Source organism: Littorina saxatilis, linkage group LG12 (genome assembly GCF_037325665.1).
Source record: "Littorina saxatilis isolate snail1 linkage group LG12, US_GU_Lsax_2.0, whole genome shotgun sequence".
NCBI lineage: Eukaryota > Metazoa > Mollusca > Gastropoda > Littorinimorpha > Littorinidae > Littorina > Littorina saxatilis.
This window is the reverse complement of record NC_090256.1, coordinates 31,571,712-31,592,110: the sequence shown is the minus strand read 5'-3', so window position 1 is coordinate 31,592,110 and position 20,399 is coordinate 31,571,712. Positions and strand designations below refer to the sequence as shown.

Genomic DNA, 20,399 nt, shown 5'->3' with positions numbered 1-20,399 from the left:
CGCCTACGTGCGTGATTATGTGTGTGCGTGATTGCGTGTACGTGCGTGCGCATGTGTGTATTAGTGTGTATGTGTGTCTGTGTGCATGCCGGCGTCTCTGTATGCGCGTGTGTGTGTGTATGTGTGAGGCGTGAGCCTGTGCTTCTGTGATAATGTGTAGGCTCGTGATATTTAATCATTGTGTATGAAAATAACGCGCTTATTAGTTCATCAACTCTTTGTGGTCAAGTCATGCACTGTTGACCGGCAGTTGACCGACTGGTGTCTGTTTCAGCGGTCGAGCCGTGCAAGTGGCCAATGACAAATCTGTCGTCATGCAGGTAGGTACCCTCTGAAATATTGACGTTGATTGATTTCAGTTAACGCAGATCTAAAGTCTTTAAATGTGCCCCTTTTTATGTATATTTTTTGTCGTGTTTTTTTTTTAGCGTCCGAGTTTGCATGCATGAAAAATTAAACGGAAATAGGGACACATCACAGGGTTTTAAACAATACCTGAGCCGTCATATATTTGTAACGGTTAAAAAAGGAAACACAAATTGAAGACTGCTCAGCAGAAAGACTTGGCGAACAAATGTTTTTGTTTTTTGATGGAAGTTTGTATGTAAATGTGTGTGCCATGCGTTGGTTGCGTTGCATGGATAGAAGTTTAAGGATAAGGGGTATGTGTCATGTACTGTGATTATGTTGCGGAGGCGTATAGCAGTTTGTTGTACGTAATGTTTGTGTCTCCGTCTCTCGTTAATTTAAGTGTGACACATATTATTCTGCGGAGGATGATCGAGGTAGGATTCTGCACAAGGAGCGTTCATATGTATATTATTTTGTTGCAGCCACATCATGACAAGCGGTTCTTGCTGTGTCCGGCCAACGTGTGTATCGGTCACCTGAAGAAGTTCGTCCGTCTCAAGTACACCCTCCCTGAAAGCTACCAGGTAACAAACCCTCCCCCCCCCCTCTCTCTCTCTCTCTCTCTCTCTCTCTCTCTCTCTCTCTCTCTCTCTCTCTCTCTCTCTCTCTCTCTCGGAGCGAAACATGAACAAAAAGATGTAGGTAGTTTCTTGCTCATTCTGTGCCTTGTTAAATTTGTAAAGCCTAAAACGAAGGCGGCACTTGAAGTATAGTTGTTCCGTATATCGAGTATTTTGTCTGTCGCGCTTTAACCCTATCGGGGAGGTGCACCTCCCTCGGCGTCGAATTGTTAACCCCCTTCACTCCTTGTGCACACACGCACTGATCAGATCCAGTATTTAAGGACGGAAGCAATTTCACTTGTTTGCCATCGCGCGGGCAGACGATTACACAGCGATCAATCCCTAGCGATTCTCTTTTTTTCCCTTCTTTTTTGTGTGTGCTTTGGTCGCGCAGCAAGTAAACGATCCTAACTGACTCGCTTTCCTACGAGGAGGACCTCGCCATTCTCAGCGACGTTGAAAACTGTGAAAGAATTCCGGTGTTGTGAGCTATCGGATAGTTTATTTTATATTTTATATGGGAAGCAGCGCGAAGTCCCGTGACAAAACTCAAATCTGTGGTTATGAGTCTTCTTGCAGTGAAAGAAAGTATTGTGCCTTAGAGGTGTACTGATAAGTGCTTTCAACAGTACAGTATTGTCATATGAAACGTAACATGTAGAGTTGTACAGAATTAGCAACAGACCAATGGGATAAGGATTAAAACGTCTCCAAGGGGCATATTACCCGACAACTTGGTATAGCGACAGACACTATTATACGTTGTTTGTGTATCTTAATTTTGAAATTCTGAGAAAAAAAATCAGAATCCCAGTCGTGACGTAAAGTAGGAGCACCGCTCGTGCGGTACACATCACAGTGCAGCATTTGCACAGTTGTGAAGCAGTTAAGACAGTGGAGCCGGTTCTTGTTTGCCATGCCGTCACATCGGAGGAACAGAACTTGCGGACGGTCCTGAGCGTACCGAAGAGAAAAGGAGAGACAAGAAGACTACATTGTTACCATCCGCTACTCATTCTAAGCTTCTAAACCTTGCGAAGTACATGTATGGTATGACCCCATAATTTATGTACTGTGTCGGCGGGCAAGGATGGCTCTGGAATGCAGCTACATGCTTGCCGTTCTGCTGACTATCCGGAGCCGACTGACGAGCATTAAAACTGTAGAAGAAGACTGCATTTTGACTATCTTCTATTCAGTGCCTGCATTCAGAGAGCTTCTTAGCCAAATGATGCCCTAAATTGAGCCCGATGACGATACGTTCTGCATTCACAACTTTGACACCGTAGTGAGAATGTCAGGTTGTCGTGATGGCAATGGTTAAAAAGATGTTGCATTTTTCTAAGAAGAAGCCCCTCCTATAGCTGGCGGGACAAGCAAAGCTCAGACTGAAACAGCTGAGTGCCAGCCGCTCTGCGGCCGGTCCGGAGCCGACTCCCGAGACAGGCAGACTAAAGAAGAAGACTGCAGTGCGACGAAGACTAGAGTGTGACGATCCGTCCTATCGATACGGGGACCATTCGCTTCGTGTCTAATCAGCGGCTGCACAATGTCGCCTTTCACTGTGGAGGAGGCTGCTGTTTGCCTTCACATTTGATTAAAACGGTGTTTGCGGGGCGACCTCTCCCACCTTACGGCATGGCGAGGGGGAGAAGTCAAGAGACAGACGGCGCATCAACCTCTGAGAGGGAGGTCGTTAGTGGCACCATACTGTGTGACGTCGGACCGTAGATAACTGTGGCGTCTGCTAAGGGAAGTTGTCCTTTCATTGAAGTTTCTCAGAGGTTTACAAAACTTAGCCAAATGTGCGTGTGCATATAAGGTACTTGTATGCGAAAAAAAAATACATACAGACATAAACAAAAAAATAGATACATAAATCAAAATCAAGAATAATTGTTTTTAAGTCGTTGAGACATATGCAAAGGAAATAGGTACATGTACGAAACTAGAGGGAATAAAGACATACATGCGTACGTAAGCAAAGACATGGATAAGTAAATTTATTAAGTAACATAGTTTTTAAAAAAACAACTCACACGGAAACTCTAGCGATTTTGTTGATTGCACAAGCTGCAACTTTCTGATGTGTACCAAGAAACGCCGCTTTGATTGCATAACAGGATATTGTGGTTACAAGTCTGTGTTGGTACACAAAATCGATACGACAGTTCGGCTGATCACGCTGCCTTGTTTACATCAAGTTGATTTCCTCTTTTTGTCTCGTTCCAGATTGACTTGTTCTACTCCGACGAACCGCTGGAGGACACTTACACTTTGATGGATGTGGCCTACATCTATTCGTGGAGACGGGTAAGAGAGAGGGGGAGAGAGAGAGAGAGAGAGAGAGAGAGAGAGAGAGAGAGAGAGAGAGGGGAAGGAGGGAGAGACAGAGACTGAGAGAGCCAGAGAGAGAGAGGGAGAGACAGACTGCGAGAGAGAGAGAGAGAGGAAGGAGGGAGAGACAGAGACGGAGAGAGAGACAGACTGAGAGACAGAGACTGAGAGAGAGACTGAGAGAACCGGAGAGAGAATGAGAGAGAGAGAGAGTCTATTTGTTAATTGAGAGAGAGAGAGAGAGAGAGAGAGTGCACACTCGCGCGCGCGCGTTTCTCTATGTGTGTGTGTGTCTGTCTGTCTGTCTGTCTGTCAGAGAGAGAGAGAGAGCGCGCGCGCGAGGGAGGGGGATGCAAATGCGTCAGTTATTTTGTTCTTCATATAATTATGAATGCTCACATCATATGAATGCTGCATCTCTGCTAGACATCATGCAAAGAATCGATCATGAGTCGGATCTGCTGACAATGACAATGTAGGGCAAGGAGTTTACAATGATAAATCATTTCGTGCACGACGTAAGCATGTCATGCGCGACGATTTCCACTAACCTTGAACAAATGCCCCAATTACAGAGGGGGAGCAAACACTAATCTTGGGAGATGAACTTTGCTGCCATGTGAATATGCTCGAGCATTTTTTCTTTTCAGTCTGCAAGCGGTATTTCTACTGCCAGTGTAAATAAGTTGACTGGAAGGCAAACGAATTCGAGTGATACAAAAGATGACTCTCTCTCTCTGACTCTGTCTCTCTCTCTCGCTCTCTGATTAACTAGGTCAGTACAAAGATCGGTATTGTTATTTGCGAGGACGCCAACGTTGACCTATGTGTCAGTACAAGTGGTTTGCTCTGTTTCAGGCCAAAGCCAAAGAAACAAAGAAAGAGAAAAAAAAAGAAACAAGTGAATGCGCGGCATTTATCTTTCCTATCTTTATCATGGTGAAGATGACAGGTTGTCATCACTTTCTGTGCTGCCTTCATGGTATAGGGAGATAATTTTTTATATCTTTGATATTTTAAGTTTTCCCCGACTTTTATCCCCGGGGCATTCGGATGTGCGCGCTAAATAAACTATCGGATGCATTGAAAAACACAAGAAGTCTGTGGTTATGATTTGTCCCTATTTGTATTGTTTTTATTTTGTTTTATATTCTCTGTGTATGGACAAAATATTTGCCGCGCTGTTCGCATTTTTCATCTTTTTACCGCCTAAAAGAGCCACTTGTTCGTGATGTTAGGGTACATTCGCACTTTTTCAGCCTTTGTAAGCCAGTCCGCGAAATATCACAAAACGAATATCGGAGCTGATTACTATATTTATGCGTGATCTCTGTCTGTCTGTCTGTCTGTCTGTCTCTCGCTCGCTCTCTTAAACTACATTATATCGTTGAAGTATATTATAGGTGCACTGAATTGAAATGGTTAGGGTACATCCGGACTTTTACAGCCTTTGTAAGCCAGTCCGCGAAATATCACAAAACGAATATTGTAGCTGATTACAATGTATGCGTGATCATGTCTGTCTGCCTGTCTGTCTGCCTGCCTGCCTGCCTGCCTGCCTGTCTGTCTGTCTGTCTGTCTGTCTGTCTGTCTCTTTTTTTGTTGTTTAAAACTACATTATATCGTTGAAGTAGGGTGCACTGAATTGAAAGGTTGGCCGACGTTCACATCATAATTATGAATGCTGCATCTCTGCTAGACATCATGCAAAGAATCGATATCGGATCTGCTGACAATGACAATGTAGGGCAAGGAGTTTACAATGATAAATCATTTCGTGCACGACGTAAGCATGTCATGCGCGACGATTTCCGCTAACCTTGAACCCATTTACAATGCTTTTTACATTTAAGTGTTTTAACATAGGGGGGGAATCGAGACGAGGGTCGTGGTGTCTGTGCGTGTGTGTGTGTAGAGCGATTCAGACCAAACTACTGGACCGATCTTTATGAAATTTTACATGAGAGTTCCTGGGAATGATATCCCCGGACATTTTTTTCTTTTTTTCGATAAATACCTTTGATGACGTCATATCCGGCTTTTTGTAAAAGTTGAGGCGGCACTGTCAAACCTTCATTTTTTCAATGAAATTTTGGCCAAGCAATCTTCGACAAAGGCCGGACTTCGGTATTGCATTTCAGCATTGAGGCTTAAAAATTAATTAATGACTTTGGTCATTAAAAATCTGAAAATTGTAAAAAAAAATTAAAAAAATTTAAAAACGATCCAAATTTACGTTCATCTTATTCTTCATCATTTTCTGATTCCAAAAACACATAAATATGTTATATTTGGATTAAAAACAAGCTCTGAAAATTAAAAATATAAAAATTATGATCAAAATTAAATTTTTGAAATCAATTTAAAAACACTTTCATCTTATTCCTTGTCGGTTCCTGATTCCAAAAACATATAGATATGATATGTTTGGATTAAAAACACGCTCAGAAAGTTAAAGCGAAGAGAGGTACAGAAAAGCGTGCTATCATTCTCAGCGCTACCCCGCTCTTCTTGTCAATTTCAGTGCCTTTGCCACGAGCAGTGGACTGACGATGCTACGAGTATACGGTCTTGCTGAAAAATTGCATTGCGTTCAGTTTCATTCTGTGAGTTCGACAGCTTGACTAAATGTTGTATTTTCGCCTTACGCGACTTGTTTATTTCTCACAAAGGAACTAAGACTGAGATGATTAGTTTTCATTGGTTACTTTTTACATTTAGTCAAGTTTTCACTAAATGTTTTAACACAGAGGGGGAATCGAGACGAGGGTCGTGGTGTGTGTGTGTGTGTGTGTGTGTGTGTGTGTCTGTCTGTGTGTGTGTGTGTGTGTGTGTGTGTGTGTGTGTGTGTAGAGCGATTCAGAGTAAACTACTGGACCGATCTTTATGAAATTTGACATGAGAGTTCCTGGGTATGATATCCCCAGACGGTTTTTTCATTTTTTCGATAAATACCTTTGATGACGTCATATCCGGCTTTTTGTAAAAGTTGAGGCGGCACTGTCAAACCTTCATTTTTTCAATGAAATTTTGGCCAAGCAATCTTCGACAAAGGCCGGACTTCGGTATTGCATTTCAGCATTGAGGCTTAAAAATTAATTAATGACTTTGGTCATTAAAAATCTGAAAATTGTAATTAAAAATATTTTTTTATAAAACGATCCAAAATTACTTTTATTTTATTCTTCATCATGTTCTGATTCCAAAAACATATAAATATGTTATATTCGGATTAAAAACAAGTTCTGAAAATTAAAAATATAAAAATTATGATTAAAATTAAATTTCCAAAATCGTTTTAAAAACTATTTCATCTTATTCCTTGTCGGTTCCTGATTCCAAAAACATGTAGATATGGTATGTTTGGATTAAAAACACGCTCAGAAAGTTAAAACGAAGAGAGGTACAGTAAAGCGTGCTATGTAGCACAGCGCAACCGCTACCGCGCTAAACAGGCTCGTCACTTTCACTGCCTTTTGCACTAGCGGCGGACAACGGTCATTGTGAAAAAATGCAGTGCGTTCAGTTTCATTCTGTGAGTTCCACAGCTTGACTAAATGTAGTAATTTCGCCTTACGCGACTTGTTTATTACCATTTTAGTATCTGGCAAACCAGCCGCAGGCGGGTATGAGAGAAGCATGTTATGATGTAATATGACAAAGTGCCCTGAAGGCAAAACCACATATCCTATTGATCCTGCTTGGTTTTTTTTAATGTTATTTATGTTTGAATATATTTACATATCTAATTAGCTATTAACTTATTTGTATTTGGCTCTGGATCCACGTAATGACAGAAGACGGTAGAGTAGGAGAAGGACAGTTTGCCTTGAATAACATAATTATTTGATATGCATTAAATAAACTGGCAGCAGTAGGCTACACATGCATGTGGAGAAGTTTTGTTTTATGTTGTGGTGGGGAGGGGTAGGTGGGTGGGTAGGCGGGAGTGCTTTGACTTGTGTCATCACGGTACGAAATCTCTCGAGAAGATAGTGATAACGTTTTAACGACTGAAGAGAAAGTTATTGCACATATCAACGCAGGACGAAGCTTTGTGTGTGTTTTTTCGCTGGTAATTTTGTTTTTGCTTTGTTTTGTTTGTGCGTGTTTTGGGTGTTTTTTCCGCTAGTATATGCTAATTTGCTGTGCTGTGTGTCGTTGCAGGAAAGCGTGTTGACGCTGTACTACTCCTTCTACCAATGTCCCCGCAAGCGGCGTCGTATAACGGCCTCAGCGACCGCCACGTCACAGGACCGGGACACGACATCCACGGCTAATCACATCAAGGCCAAGACCGCCAACTCCACGTCCTCCTCCTCCGCCAACAACACCGCCCCGACCACCACCACCACCTCCACCGTCACCATCGTGGAGGCCTCCGAGGCTGGCGGGGTCACAGAAACTGAAGGAACGAAGACTACAGTGTCTCTCAGCGTCCCTGCCACATCCACCACCACCACGACGTCCGCTGCTGTGTCGCTACCCTTACCCCTGACGTCCGCTGCTGTGTCGCTATCCTTACCCCTTCCTCGCGCGAGTATTGGATCGTTGAACAGCCAGAGCAGCAGTACGCTGGTGGACTTTGACGACGACGATGACGACGACGACGATGAAAGGCCGCTCATCATCGTGACGGACACTCCCGCGGCATCGTCGACCACCACGGACACTGACTTGCCCGAGTCTGAGAGCGGGGTGACCATCATCAACCACCCAAAGACACACGGCAATAAAGACGGTGGTCGGGGTTGTGAAGCAAACGGCAGTGCTGGTGGAGGTAATGATGCCACTGACGGCTTCATAGCTAAATCCTCTACTACAACAGCTGGCTTGGGGCTGTCACTCAGTGCTCCGCAAAACTCACATGCCAAAGACAAGACTGTTGTCAGCTTCATATCAGTCGGTGCTAGCAGCAGTCCAAAACCTGGTGCTTTTTCTTCCTGTGGGGCCATTGGTTCCTCTTCCAGTGTTTCTTCTTCGTGTGCTGCTGAGTCTCCATCGCTAAAGAAAGAGACAATAGGTTGTAAAGAACCATCGCCGCATGTATCAAGTCTTCAGTCAAAAGAGCAGCCATTTCGTTTACAGTCAACAACAACACCATCCTCAAAACCAGATTGTACTGGCACATCGCCGAAAAAATCATGTTCTAAACCATCAGCAGAACCCGCAAAGTCTACGTCGTCGTCGAAAAGTGCCCCTTCTACGCCGGCGGCAGAACCGACATGTCTGACACCAACGTCAACAGTATCGTGTTCAAAACTGTCATCTGAACCAAAACGTTCCACGGCGTCGTCAGAGTCAAAACGGCCAACAGCAACGTCAGCACCAGTGCCTGCAGCGACGCCGTCGGAACCAAAAAGATCAGCAACATCCTCAGAAAGCAAACCATCTTCAGACCCAAAGCCTGCAGCGCCTCCGTCCCAGTCAATGCGTCAAGTGCTCCCTTCAGAACCAAAGCGCTACACATTGTCTTCAGAAACTATGCGTTCTGCACCACCGTCGCAGCTTGCGAGGAAAGCTGTTCCCCCTAAAGCAAAAAACGACTCTTCTCCTGTCAATCAGCCGTCTGTTAACTCTAAAGAGCAGCAACGCTGCAATGAATTGGCCGCACAACGTTTTGATGCCTCGCGTCCAAAAGAAGTGGCACGGCCTAAAGAATCACAGCATCTTGGTGGCCATAGTTCCGGCTCCAAAGAACCACAAAACAAGAAAGACATTTTAGGTGCCAGTAAACAGTCAGCGCCTGCAAAAGAACTCTTGCAGCCCAATAAACCATCAGCTTCCACAAAACCGTCCGAAGAATTACCACGTCAAACAGAATCGTCACGTCCGACAGACTCGTTGCGTGCAAAGGACACGATGAGAGCTTTAGAATCATCATCCCCTGCACGTCCAAAGGAAAGTGCACGCCCTTTAGATTCACAACGCCCGAACATTACAAGCAGTAAAAGTTCCGGTAATGGTGGGGTGAGCAGTAAGAGTATTAGTGGCGGTGCTAGTACCAGCAAAAGTAGCACTGGTGGTACTGACGGCAGCACCAAAAGCCCCAGTGGCGGCGGCAGCATTGCGCGCCATGAAAGCAACAAGAAGGATGCTCGCCCGGTGTCGTCAGTCAAACCATCTCCACCTGACGCTTCAGCAAGTCAGTCGGGAGGCAAACAACCCCCGTCCTGCTCCTCCTCCTCTTCCTCTTCCACCAACTACTCCAACAAACCCGCGTCTGAGGGACTTTTTGAACGCATCTACAGTGTTACGAGCAACTCTACGTCATCGGGCATCAAGAGCATCTTCAAGACAACGGCCATCGTCCCCGCAACGTCTGCCAGACGTTACAGTGACGTCAGCGGTATCTCCACCAACGCTTCACTCGGCGAGAGGCGGGCTAGTGTCGGAGGCAGTAGCCCTTCGTTAAAACTTAGCCCTGGGAGAGACAAAGTTAGCAAGAGTCCGGGTGATCCCAAACAAAAAGCGAGCCCGTCTCGGGACAGTCGTTCGAGTCTGGACGCTCTGTCTCAGCTGACTAAGCAGTCTGGCTTGAGTTCGCCACCACAGGGTAACAAACCGCCTCAACCCACCAGCACACACAACAAAACTGGTGCATGCAGCAAAGAGCAAGCTAAAGACATGACCAAACCTTCTGGTGCTGTGCTCTGCAATGCTAGCGACAAACGGCATAGCTCTAACGTTTCCGGTGCTTCTGTGCCAACGTTGGCGAGCCACAGACGTCCAAGCTCCGGTGCCATGCCCAACTCTGCCAAAAGACCTAGTGGCTCTTACGACCCAGGTGGAACTACTGAGTTGGATACTGGACCTACCCCAGAGAAGCGACGTTCTGTCGATTCCGCACCCACTGCTACCGTTGACCGCAAGAACACACCCACAACTGGAAATGACAGCAACACACCCACAGCTTCGAGTGACAGCAAGAACACACCCACAGCTACGAGTGACCGCAAGAACACACAAACAGCTGCAAGTGACAACATGGACACACCTTTTGCTACGTGTGACAGCAAGAACACATCCTCTGCCACGATTGACCGTAAGATAACACCCACTGTTGTTAGTGACAGCAAGAACGCACCAACCCTTGCTGCTCATGCAGGGAGAGATGTGAAGGTCCCGGTCAACAGTAGTGCTGTTAATGACAGCAAGGTGACTGTGACGCGTGATATCAAGAGCCTTGTGACGCCCAGTTCTGCAGATATCAAGCAGAACACTAAGGCGCCCTTTGCCATCATAACGGGCGACCTGCGCGTCAAGTTGCCCAAGTGTAGTATTTCTGACCAACGTCTGCTCTCTCCCAGCATCCCTGGCAAAGACAAACACGGAGGGAGTACCAGCTCCAGTGATACTAAAGCAAACATTGCAGGTGCTGCGCTCAATCTACACTCTTCCCCCAAGGTCTGCGGTCACGAGTACATACCTAATTTCCTTGGGGTCATCACCACCAAACCTGTGTACGCTAGTGTCAGTAGTGCAGTCACAGCTAAAAGCAGCGACGAAAGCAAGTCAAAGACGCAGATAGGCCTTATGGTCAAACAATCGAGCATTAATAACAACAATGGCACTACCAAACCTCTCGCACAGTCTGGAGTTAGTGTCAGCCAAAAAGTTGGTGCTACGAAAAAAGAAGAAGCCCCAAATAGTTTCAGTTACAAAGTTGTCCAAGGAAGTGTCAGTAACAAAGTTGCCCAAGGTACTGTCAGTAACACAGTTCCTGTGACAAACAGCAGCAGTTCTGCCAGGAAAGTGTCTACCGTCAAGGTGAACAGCACCGAAAGGTCCAAAGTGAAAACTGTCCACACTGTCAATGCTGCCCCACCAAGCCAGCAGGAATCCAGTAAGGAAGAAGTTGGTGCCACAAAAACTGACGTAAAAAATGCAGGTGTTGTTGAGAAAGCTGGTGTCAAAGGAGAACTTGGTATTGCAAAGAACGTTGATGTCAAAGGAAATAGTGGTGAACACACTGCTGGCGTGAAGCCTGAAACAAAGGCGAAAAGTGCTGGTGCTAAAAGCGATGCCACTGCCAGCAGTGGTGGTGTACAACGGGACGGCAGCTCGGGCATTGCTGGTGTCAAACGGCTTCACAGTTCTAGCAACACAGCCCCCAGCAGTAGCAGCGGACACAGTGCCAGCACAACCTCCACCACATATTCAATCGTGTCATCGTCAGCCGCAACCGTCGTGACCAGCAGTAAGGCAATGACTAACCACGCAACCAAAACCCCGACATCAGCAGCGTCACAGCTGCGGATACCCTGCGTGGGAGGAAGTGGGGGAGGGGGCGGGGGGCCTGACGCCAAGAAGGCAAGGCTGTCCCCAGCCAGTGGCGTGCAGTTCTCCATGTCTCCCCCCATCACCCCCACCATCCTGTCCTCCTCCAGCTCCGCGGGTGCCCAGTCTCCTGTCCGAGCTGCTGCTGGTGGGGTCACAACGCCGGCCACTGTCGGCCTGCCCGCGAGCGGCAAGACCACCTTCAGCACCAACGTCAGCAGCGCTGTGGGCGTTAACACCAAGATAAGAGCTACAGGCAACCAGGCCATGAGTGGCGGCAAGACGCTGGCGCCGGGGCAACGCGTGGACAGTCTTCTCTTCCGTGCCACCAACAGGCTGGCGGCGGCCGCCGCTTCTGCTGCTGCTGCCCGACCTATGACCCTCAACAGTCTCCAGGTGCTGCCGCCCGGCCAGAAGAAGGTCCGCTCGGAGAGTGTGGACTCTAGGATGAGCTTCATCAACAAAACGTTCGGGGGCGGCAAGTCGAGCAAGGAGACGGTCGTCAGTCCGACTGCAGGACGCGGAGAGATCAGCTTCTCTGCCAGACACATTCTCAGCTCCGCTTTCCACAGTCACGTGATCCCTGTTAGCAGGGGTGGCAGTAGCATTGTGTCGCCATCTTCAGCGTCGGCATCAGGGAACAAAGGGGGCAGTGCGGCAGGCAGAGGGGGAAGTGGTGATGGTCCTTCTTCTATGGCCGGGAGAGGCAACACCGCTACATCATCGATGGGAAGAGGCAGAGTCGCTGTGGCCAAACCTGGCACTTCCCCCTCCGCCGCCAAGGACAAGCATATTTCCTCCAGCAAGGACGGAAATGCCGCAGGTGCCTGCGACCTCAGCAAGCGATCTTCCAGCAGCGGGGGCAGGAGAGAAGGCCTGTCTAACGGCAGCAGCAGCAGCGGGAAGGAGAGTGGTGGGGGCGGTGGAGGCATGAAGCTGGACATCCCCCGTCTGTCCTCCGGCAGCAGCAGGGACAGCGTGTTCGCCAGTGACCCCGAATCCAGCCCCACCCCGCCCCCAAAGTACTCAGACATCAATCGCAACCCCATCAAGCTGGAGCCGGGCAGCAAGCTATGCCGCAAGGACACCTGGATGACCGCAGAGAACGGAGGCCGGAGGTCCACGGGGTCTGTGGGATCTCCCAGCTCGCTGGGCTCGGGTCCTGGCTCGCCCCTGGAGAGCGAGCGGTCCCCTGCCAGAGACGCTCGCCGCCCCTCGGACTCTGAGCTGCTGATGGCTCAGCGCTGGCACGGCTTGGCGCACCCCCACCTACTGGCCATCCCCCACCCACGTGACCCCGCCACGGCCGCCGCTGTTGCCGCCGCGCTGTACAACGGCCACTTCAAGGTGCCGCCTTCAGCCAAGTACCTGCCGCTAGCCCATGAACACGTGGCTCGTCCATCCTCCCCTGAACCCATGCCTCTGGACTACTCAACTTCTTCATCCTCCTCCAAATAACCTGCTACGCTCCTTTTCCCAGATCCCATTGGCCAATCCTGGGCTTTATACTGCTTCTCTTCACCTGCCTTTCGCCCTTCCTCCAGTCTCCGCATATCTAGTGACTTTTTAAGCTTCATTCAACGTATTGTTGTGTTCGCTTCAGATCTAACACGCAGAACTCGGTTCCAAACTGGATTCAAAATCTGGAATTACCCTGTGTGCTCCTGCAAATTTGTGCATCTTGTATCCAGGATAGAACTGGTGCTTTTAAATTGGAATAGCCTGCCAAAACCCCAAGTGGACTTTTTGACCCCTTAAAAAAGTTTTTGTGTAACACTGCCTTCTCAACAAGTTGGTCTTTATCGGCGGATTTACCTTCATCGCCAATGTCGTCAAAGTATCACGCGGAGAGATGCGGGATTTCTTCACTTGTAACCCACTTCTGTGCTATCACCTTCCTCCCTATGCCTTGCTTGAATGCAACTTTTCAGTTTCCCACTTTCATACTAAAAATTCAGAGTGGACCTGATGTATTTCGTATCAAAGAACTTGCAGTTCTGAATACATTTCCCCATTGACGTGACATTACAGATCTAGTGTGTAAATTGTCAACATATTTTTCTCTGGCCAATCGGAACTGCACTAGAGGACACTGGGCCGTGCCCTAAGTGTTTATGCAAGGAAGACAGGTTTTTAGACAGTAGTGTTTTCGGATATGTACTTCCTCCCTTCCTTGTGCGTGAACGGAAGTGCTACATCATTGGGCCTTTATGTCCGTCATCCTGAGATATATTTGTGCTAAATGTGCAATGCTGTCTTCAAGTCAAAATGAACAATTTGATTTCGGGCATTCAAATGCATTGTATTGGGGGTTTGTTAACCCTCCTTTCGAGTAACAGACAGTTGACTGTGCTTCTGTGTTTTGACAAACGCATCCGTGTTTCGTGAGCGGAAAAGGGAAAGGGCTGTTTCCCGTGCATTCACAGTGTCTGGTTCATTCACTGGATTTGCTTTACTTCAAGAGACACATCGATTTCATGCTACAACTTCGTTGACGGCTGACGTCTCATCACAAGAATGCTTGTTGCATGTTTGAAGCACTCATTGTTTATGCTCCTTTTATTTCATGCATTCAGACTGCTGATTTGGTAGTGTTGAAAGATTGACTACAAAGTGTGATTATAACAGAAACTCCTGAAGAAATCGTCCCAACCACCCCCATTTGTATCATCACCGAGTACCACGTTCGATCTCACTTACGCTGCACAGATTGGTTCCAGCTAAAATTACTATTATGAGAAAGACGCCACTAACATTTTTGTGTGTGATTTGTGTTTGATAGTTTGTTTGATTGGTCGTTTGTTTGTTTGTTTGCTTTGGGGGTTGCTTTTTGTGTGTGCCTAATTTATATTTTCACATATTTTCTGATATTGGTAAATAGATTATCAGTAACTGAAATATGTAAACTAAGTTTGCGATAAAAAAAAATGTGATTAGATCTAAAAGTTATGCCCCTTAACGTCGATAAGCGTCTGAATGGTATGCACTGGACGACTGACAAATATCATATATTGACTCGTCTGTAACGTAATGTCTAACCATCTTATGGTAATTCACTTCTTTACGCTAATAGTTGCGTTAAAAGAAATCTAAATCTGCGTCAATCCGAGAATTACAGATCGCTTTTTACAAAAGATAACCAGGTCCTGCCGATGTCAGCTAGTGCCATTACGAAAGTTAATATGATGACGAGAAAATGGTGCAACACGGAAGATAGTGAATTTGGTTTTCTGTTTTGTATGGTTTTACTTTGAGGTGCGGAAAAGAAAACGGTCTGCTGACGATCACAAACAGCGTTGCTATTATGTCCCGCCAGTCAGAGCCTCTGAGCCTTGCTCGCCCGACCGCTGGCCGAATTAGGGGAGAAAGGTACTACTTCGTAAGGCTGAGAAACTCTGACTGAATTATTGCTTGAAAGTCTGTACGTTCTGCTTACGTGAGAGGGTATACAGTGTGCGAACATGTGTAATCTGCTGAAACGGTTTAGGTACAGGCTGCAAGTTACCTGTTTTGATAGGAGCGAAGAAAGCAGGCCAGCGAGTGCCATGGAAGACAGCGTCATCTTTCAAAACCGTCCTTCCCGATCAATCAAAGCAATTTGACTCCAACGTTGTGACAATCATACATGCCTGTCCTCTCTGGTTATATATATATATATACTGATGTAGGAGGAAGTGCGCTATATCTCTCTCTCTCTCTCTCTCTCTCTCTCTCTCTCTCTCTCTCTCTCTCTCTCTCTCTCTCTCTCTCTCTCTCTGAGCAAAAACCTGGTTCTATAACAGCCTCTTTCTTTCTTTCTTTCTTTATTTGGTGTTTAACGTCGTTTTCAACCACGAAGGTTATATCGCGACGGGGAAAGGAGGGAGATGGGATCTAGTAGAGCCACTTGTCAATTGTTTCTTGTTCACAAAAGCACTAATCAAAAAATTGCTCCAGGGGCTTGCAACGTAGTACAATATATGACCTTACTGGGAGAATGCAAGTTTCCAGTACAAAGGACTTAACATTTCTTACATACTGCTTGACTAAAATCTTAACAAACATTGACTATATTCTATACAAGAAACACTTAACAAGGGTAAAAGGAGAAACAGAATCCGTTAGTCGCCTCTTACAACATGCTGGGGAGCATCGGGTAAATTCTTCCCCCTAACCCGCGGGGGGTTATAACAGCTTCGTTAAAATGACATTCTAATGAGACTTGATAATTGTCGTTTGAAATTTGGGGAAGAGCTTTTTTATACATACATAAAAATGATCACAATAATAATAATAATAATAATAATAATGTGCAACTCCTATTCTTGCCGCAGCTGTATATCCTTAGACGTTCATTGCTGAAGAAAGTGCGCGTGCGTGGGTTGAATACCCAGGTCGACAAACTATGATACAGCAAGAACCGGACTCATTGTCTGACTTGCTTGACAAGTGATGTTTCAATGTGACGTTTGAATGGCAGATATTGAGCCACTTCGGGTGGATCTAGTCCAACAAGTGGTGCAAATCGATGTGTAGCCATCATTTTAACGAGCCCTCCTGAAGAAAAGGGAGGAACATCCAGAGGAATGTGCACACAAGTTTACATTACTTATTATGAATGGCTCATGTCTGTCGAAAAATGCTCCACAAGCGTATCGTAACTCGATGTAAGAAATATGGAAACATAGATAGACTGAATACGTTTCAAAATCAAGAATGAAATAACAAGAATGGTAAGATTCTTGAACGACTAATCGACAAAGCGAAACTTTTTTTCTTCTCATTTTGTCAATGAAACCTCCCATAAACTTACCATTTCTGTTTTTTGATTTTTAAATATTTATTAACTCGTACTTTTACAATTTGAAAGATGTCAGTATTAAACTATGGTGTTGCGATTTGTATTCATTGGTTCAAAACTATGCAGAACGGACAACTTTCTATAAGAAAAGACGTGCAAGAAAAAGTCTGCAAGTCGCCCCTACTATACTCACAACGTTATAGTTAACCCGATGAATTCAACATCTTCTCTGCATGGCCAGCTCTAAACCTTTTCCCTGAGAAATAAATACTGCTTTAGTCCTAAAAATAATTAACCGGCTTTGCATAGTTTGCACTAAGTCGCTTCCTCGATTGAAGTTGGCTTGATGCAAGTAATGCGGGATGTTCTGCACTGACATGATTGTCGAAATAATTAAGTACACTGATTTGGGTCAATACGTATTTTTATAACTGTTGCAGTTAGGATTCCTCGGTCAAACAGTCATTCGAAACTTGAGGTAGCTCATTAAATACCTGCTGTTCAAAGTATGTCATTTAAATCTCATGCACATGAAACTTAAAATGTAATTAATCCCGAAAGCAGTGATAAGAGGATTCTTCGGTGTAGTTAAGCATAATTAGTATAATCATGTTAGCTCTAGTCCTGTCCGCATTTTGAGTAAAAACAAACAAGTAATTACATCATTCATATCATATGCCAAGCCATCCTAAAAAAATGAATGTTTGTGCTATTCCTAGATTTACATGAAGAAACCAGACGCATGAAATATTGAAGTTATTCTACCAATTAGAAACGTCACTGGTGTTTTCTACAGTTATATTTTTCAATGTCTTGTGTAAGTCAGATGTCGGTGTTACTGCTATTGCATTTTTCCATTCCCTATCCCTGGTACTAAAGATAGGTACCAAGGTGCCAGAGAGCTTTAAAACAACAGGTAAATGCAAGGGAGATTGAACACAGAGAAAAAAAGACGCACACAAAGCTAACGATCTGCGTCTGTCTTCGGGTTCGAAGAAGCATCAAAGGTTTTGTTGTGAAAACCTGCGTTTTTATTGTGCCATTGATGTTTATGAGTAAGTATGTAAAAATGTACATACATATTATATCCGCGAAAACAAGTCACGTATAAGAGTAATTGTTTTTCTCAAGTGAGTGTTTTTGTTTACTACCTTCTAAGAAGGAATGATTTTATTTATTCGCGTTTCAAAGGCTAACTCAGTAAGGGATTTGAATGTGAGTAAGTTGATGAAAAATGACATGCTGTGTCAGATTTAGAATTATACATCTCTATGGTATGCATTGGTTTTGCTACACCAAAGGAGTGAAAAATAGAACCAGACGTTTAAAGCATCCTTGTTTGTGTTTTAGTTTTAATGGGGATATTTTGTTGTTGTCTTAACATAACTCAGCTGTTATCCCTTTACCTGTCAGTTTTTACATTGAAAACAAATAAGCTCAGTATAGTAGCAACGGTTGATCGTTTATTCTCTCTCTCTCTCTCTCTCTCTCTCTCTCTCTCTCTCTCTCTCTCTCTCTCTCTCTCTCTCTCTCTCTCTCTCTCTCTCTCTCTCTCTCTCTCTCTCTCTCTCTCTCTCTCTCTCTCTTTTTAGCACTAAGGAATAAGGGTGTGCTTGGGTACGCGCGTGCATCTTTTCAAAACTGCTGGGAGGATTTTAATTTTACCCACACAGACGCCGCTGTAAGAGTTAACTGTTGCTGACTGTTATTTGTTTCTGCATTCCAATGCCTAACAATATCCTGTATTATCACACACACACACACACACACACACACACACACACACACACACACACACACACACACACACACACACACACACACACACACACATCAAAACTGTCCAGTATTTGGTACAGTGGAAGCCCCCCCCCCCCCCCCCGCCCCAATTTAAGACTTCCCTCTTTTTAGACTTTTGTTCATATCCTTTGTGAATTTACGTCCTTTTTAAGACTCCCTCCTTTATACATGTATATATACAAAACCTGTGTTTTTTCAAAAGATTTTATTTAGGATTGTAAAGGGGGGTTCCACTGTACAGAAAATGTCAATCTGCTATGGGCATGAACGTATACTTGTCAGAAGAACTCTTCCCAAAAAGTGCTCCACTGTTGCTGGCCTGACATGAGGCGAAGAAGGCCGTCAGGTTTGTGCTGCGTACAATAAGTCCTTGACCCTTTTAGCATTTACTGCATTATTTGCCGCCACATATTTTAATTTTTAGACGTTTTGTACATATATCTAGAACATGTTTTTGTAAAGCTAAGCTACTTTTGCTTTTTTAAGTTATTCCAACTTTGCCTGTACATATTTTTCTCGTAATAATTTGCGGACTGTAAATTATTTCCAGCCTTATGTTAATTCCGTTCTTCCCATCCCCCCTCACCCCCCCCCCCCCCCCAACCCCCGTTTTTCTCCACGGACTCGTGCGATGTGCAAGTTATGACGGTGCATGGCATGAATTGGTCATAGATTTTACACCTTTCTTAATTTATGCATTTTGGTTTATTTAAACCTATTATATACGCATTTAAATGCATGTTGATATTTTCAAGCGAACTGCCTGCCATTCCTGATCAGGGGCGATCAGTATTCGCAATAGAGGTGGATGTGTAGATATATATATATATAGATGCTTTGTGATTTCACACAACTGAACCAAACCGATTGTGCTATGTGATACTACTTGTACATTTGTGTATTACTATATGGTTGTGTATAGTGATAGCGTTTTTACAAAACCTGTTCAGCTGTATATTCTGATACTTAATGTAACCTGCTTTTTTTGACTGCGTGCCACATTTTGAATTGCAGCGATGTTGGTTTGGTTGTTGTGGTTGTTGTTGTTTACCTTTGGGGAGGGTGGGCTGGGTGGGGGAGGGTGCTGTATAGAGAAAGGGAAGAAAGAGTGCGTTGTGCGTGCACATGTGAATAAGCGTAGGTTGAATGGGTTTTCGCATTGAATAGGATTTTTTCTGTGCAATTTTTTTTTAAATGATTAAATGTCAAGTACATAAGCTACAGCACTTCTTTATAATTATATTATACGACGTTTTTGATGTATTGAAGTTGAAATAAGAGCTAAAATCGTTTCAACTCAGAAAAAGATCTTGGGACAAACGGTAGGTGATAAAACATAACTTCGTTTAACCATGTTAATGTAAGACAAATGTCGAGTGTTTCAGTGTGACTTTATAAATAACGATTTTATCATCATCATGTGTGTATGTTTTAAGTAAAAGTGTTCGTGCGATAAGGATGTTAAATATTTGGCTTGCTTCTGCTTCTAGAGTGAAACAATACAAAATTTTAATGAATGCATCGTTTCGCTTCTAAAACAAAAATCATTGTTATTGTCTGATAATGCATTATGGCTTTTGGTCGTATAAAATTGGCCAAGATATACGAGTTTCCATGAAAATCGTATTGGATCGCATTTTTGAAGGTGGTATTTTTTTTTAATCAAAGATGCCATATAAGCTGACACACTTTCTGCGGGTGCCCGTTGTGTGTGTGTGTGTGTGTCACTGTGTGTGTGTGTGTGTGTTCATTTAACGTGGTTACAAAACTGATGGTGTGTGTTTTTGTGTTTTTGTTTTTAATTCGTTACTTGTTGGGTTTACTTATGGCATCGTTGTTTTGATAAAAACTCAGCTACCCTCAGATTAAGTGTTAGAACCATTGTCGACTCGTGCATTTATTTTACATTCATTTTGAAATGATTCTTTTTCGGTGAGTTTAACATGAAAACTTTGATGTTGAAATACTACCAAGAATGCGTGTGTATAGTTTGTTGAATGTCTTTATCCCAGTGTATGTAGATATTATAATAGGCTAACTTTGTTGAATATCTTTGCACTAGGAATCTAGTGACGCTTCCCCATATATGTTTTCAACTTCTATACTTAACTTGTTGATGGTTGATGTCAGTGTCTGAACATGGTTTGTCTCTATACTGTGAAGCAAATGGTGCAGTGTATACGTTGCATTTCTTGCATCATGTTATAATTTATGACTGCAATTTTCTT

The 20,399-nt window shown here is 44.5% G+C and overlaps 1 protein-coding gene across 1 annotated transcript in view; it reads left to right on the top strand.

Annotated features, from left to right (window-relative positions):
* Positions 1–18,252, top strand: part of LOC138981742 (uncharacterized) — a 105,941-nt gene extending 87,689 nt beyond the window's left edge. The window contains exons 7-10 of the mRNA XM_070354818.1: positions 275–320; positions 834–935; positions 3,207–3,287; positions 7,479–18,252. Of these exons, the coding sequence (XP_070210919.1) occupies positions 275–320; positions 834–935; positions 3,207–3,287; positions 7,479–13,049 (5,800 nt within the window). The 3' untranslated portion in view covers positions 13,050–18,252. The remainder of the gene's footprint in view (positions 1–274; positions 321–833; positions 936–3,206; positions 3,288–7,478) is intronic.
* Positions 18,253–20,399: the final 2,147 nt, after the last annotated feature.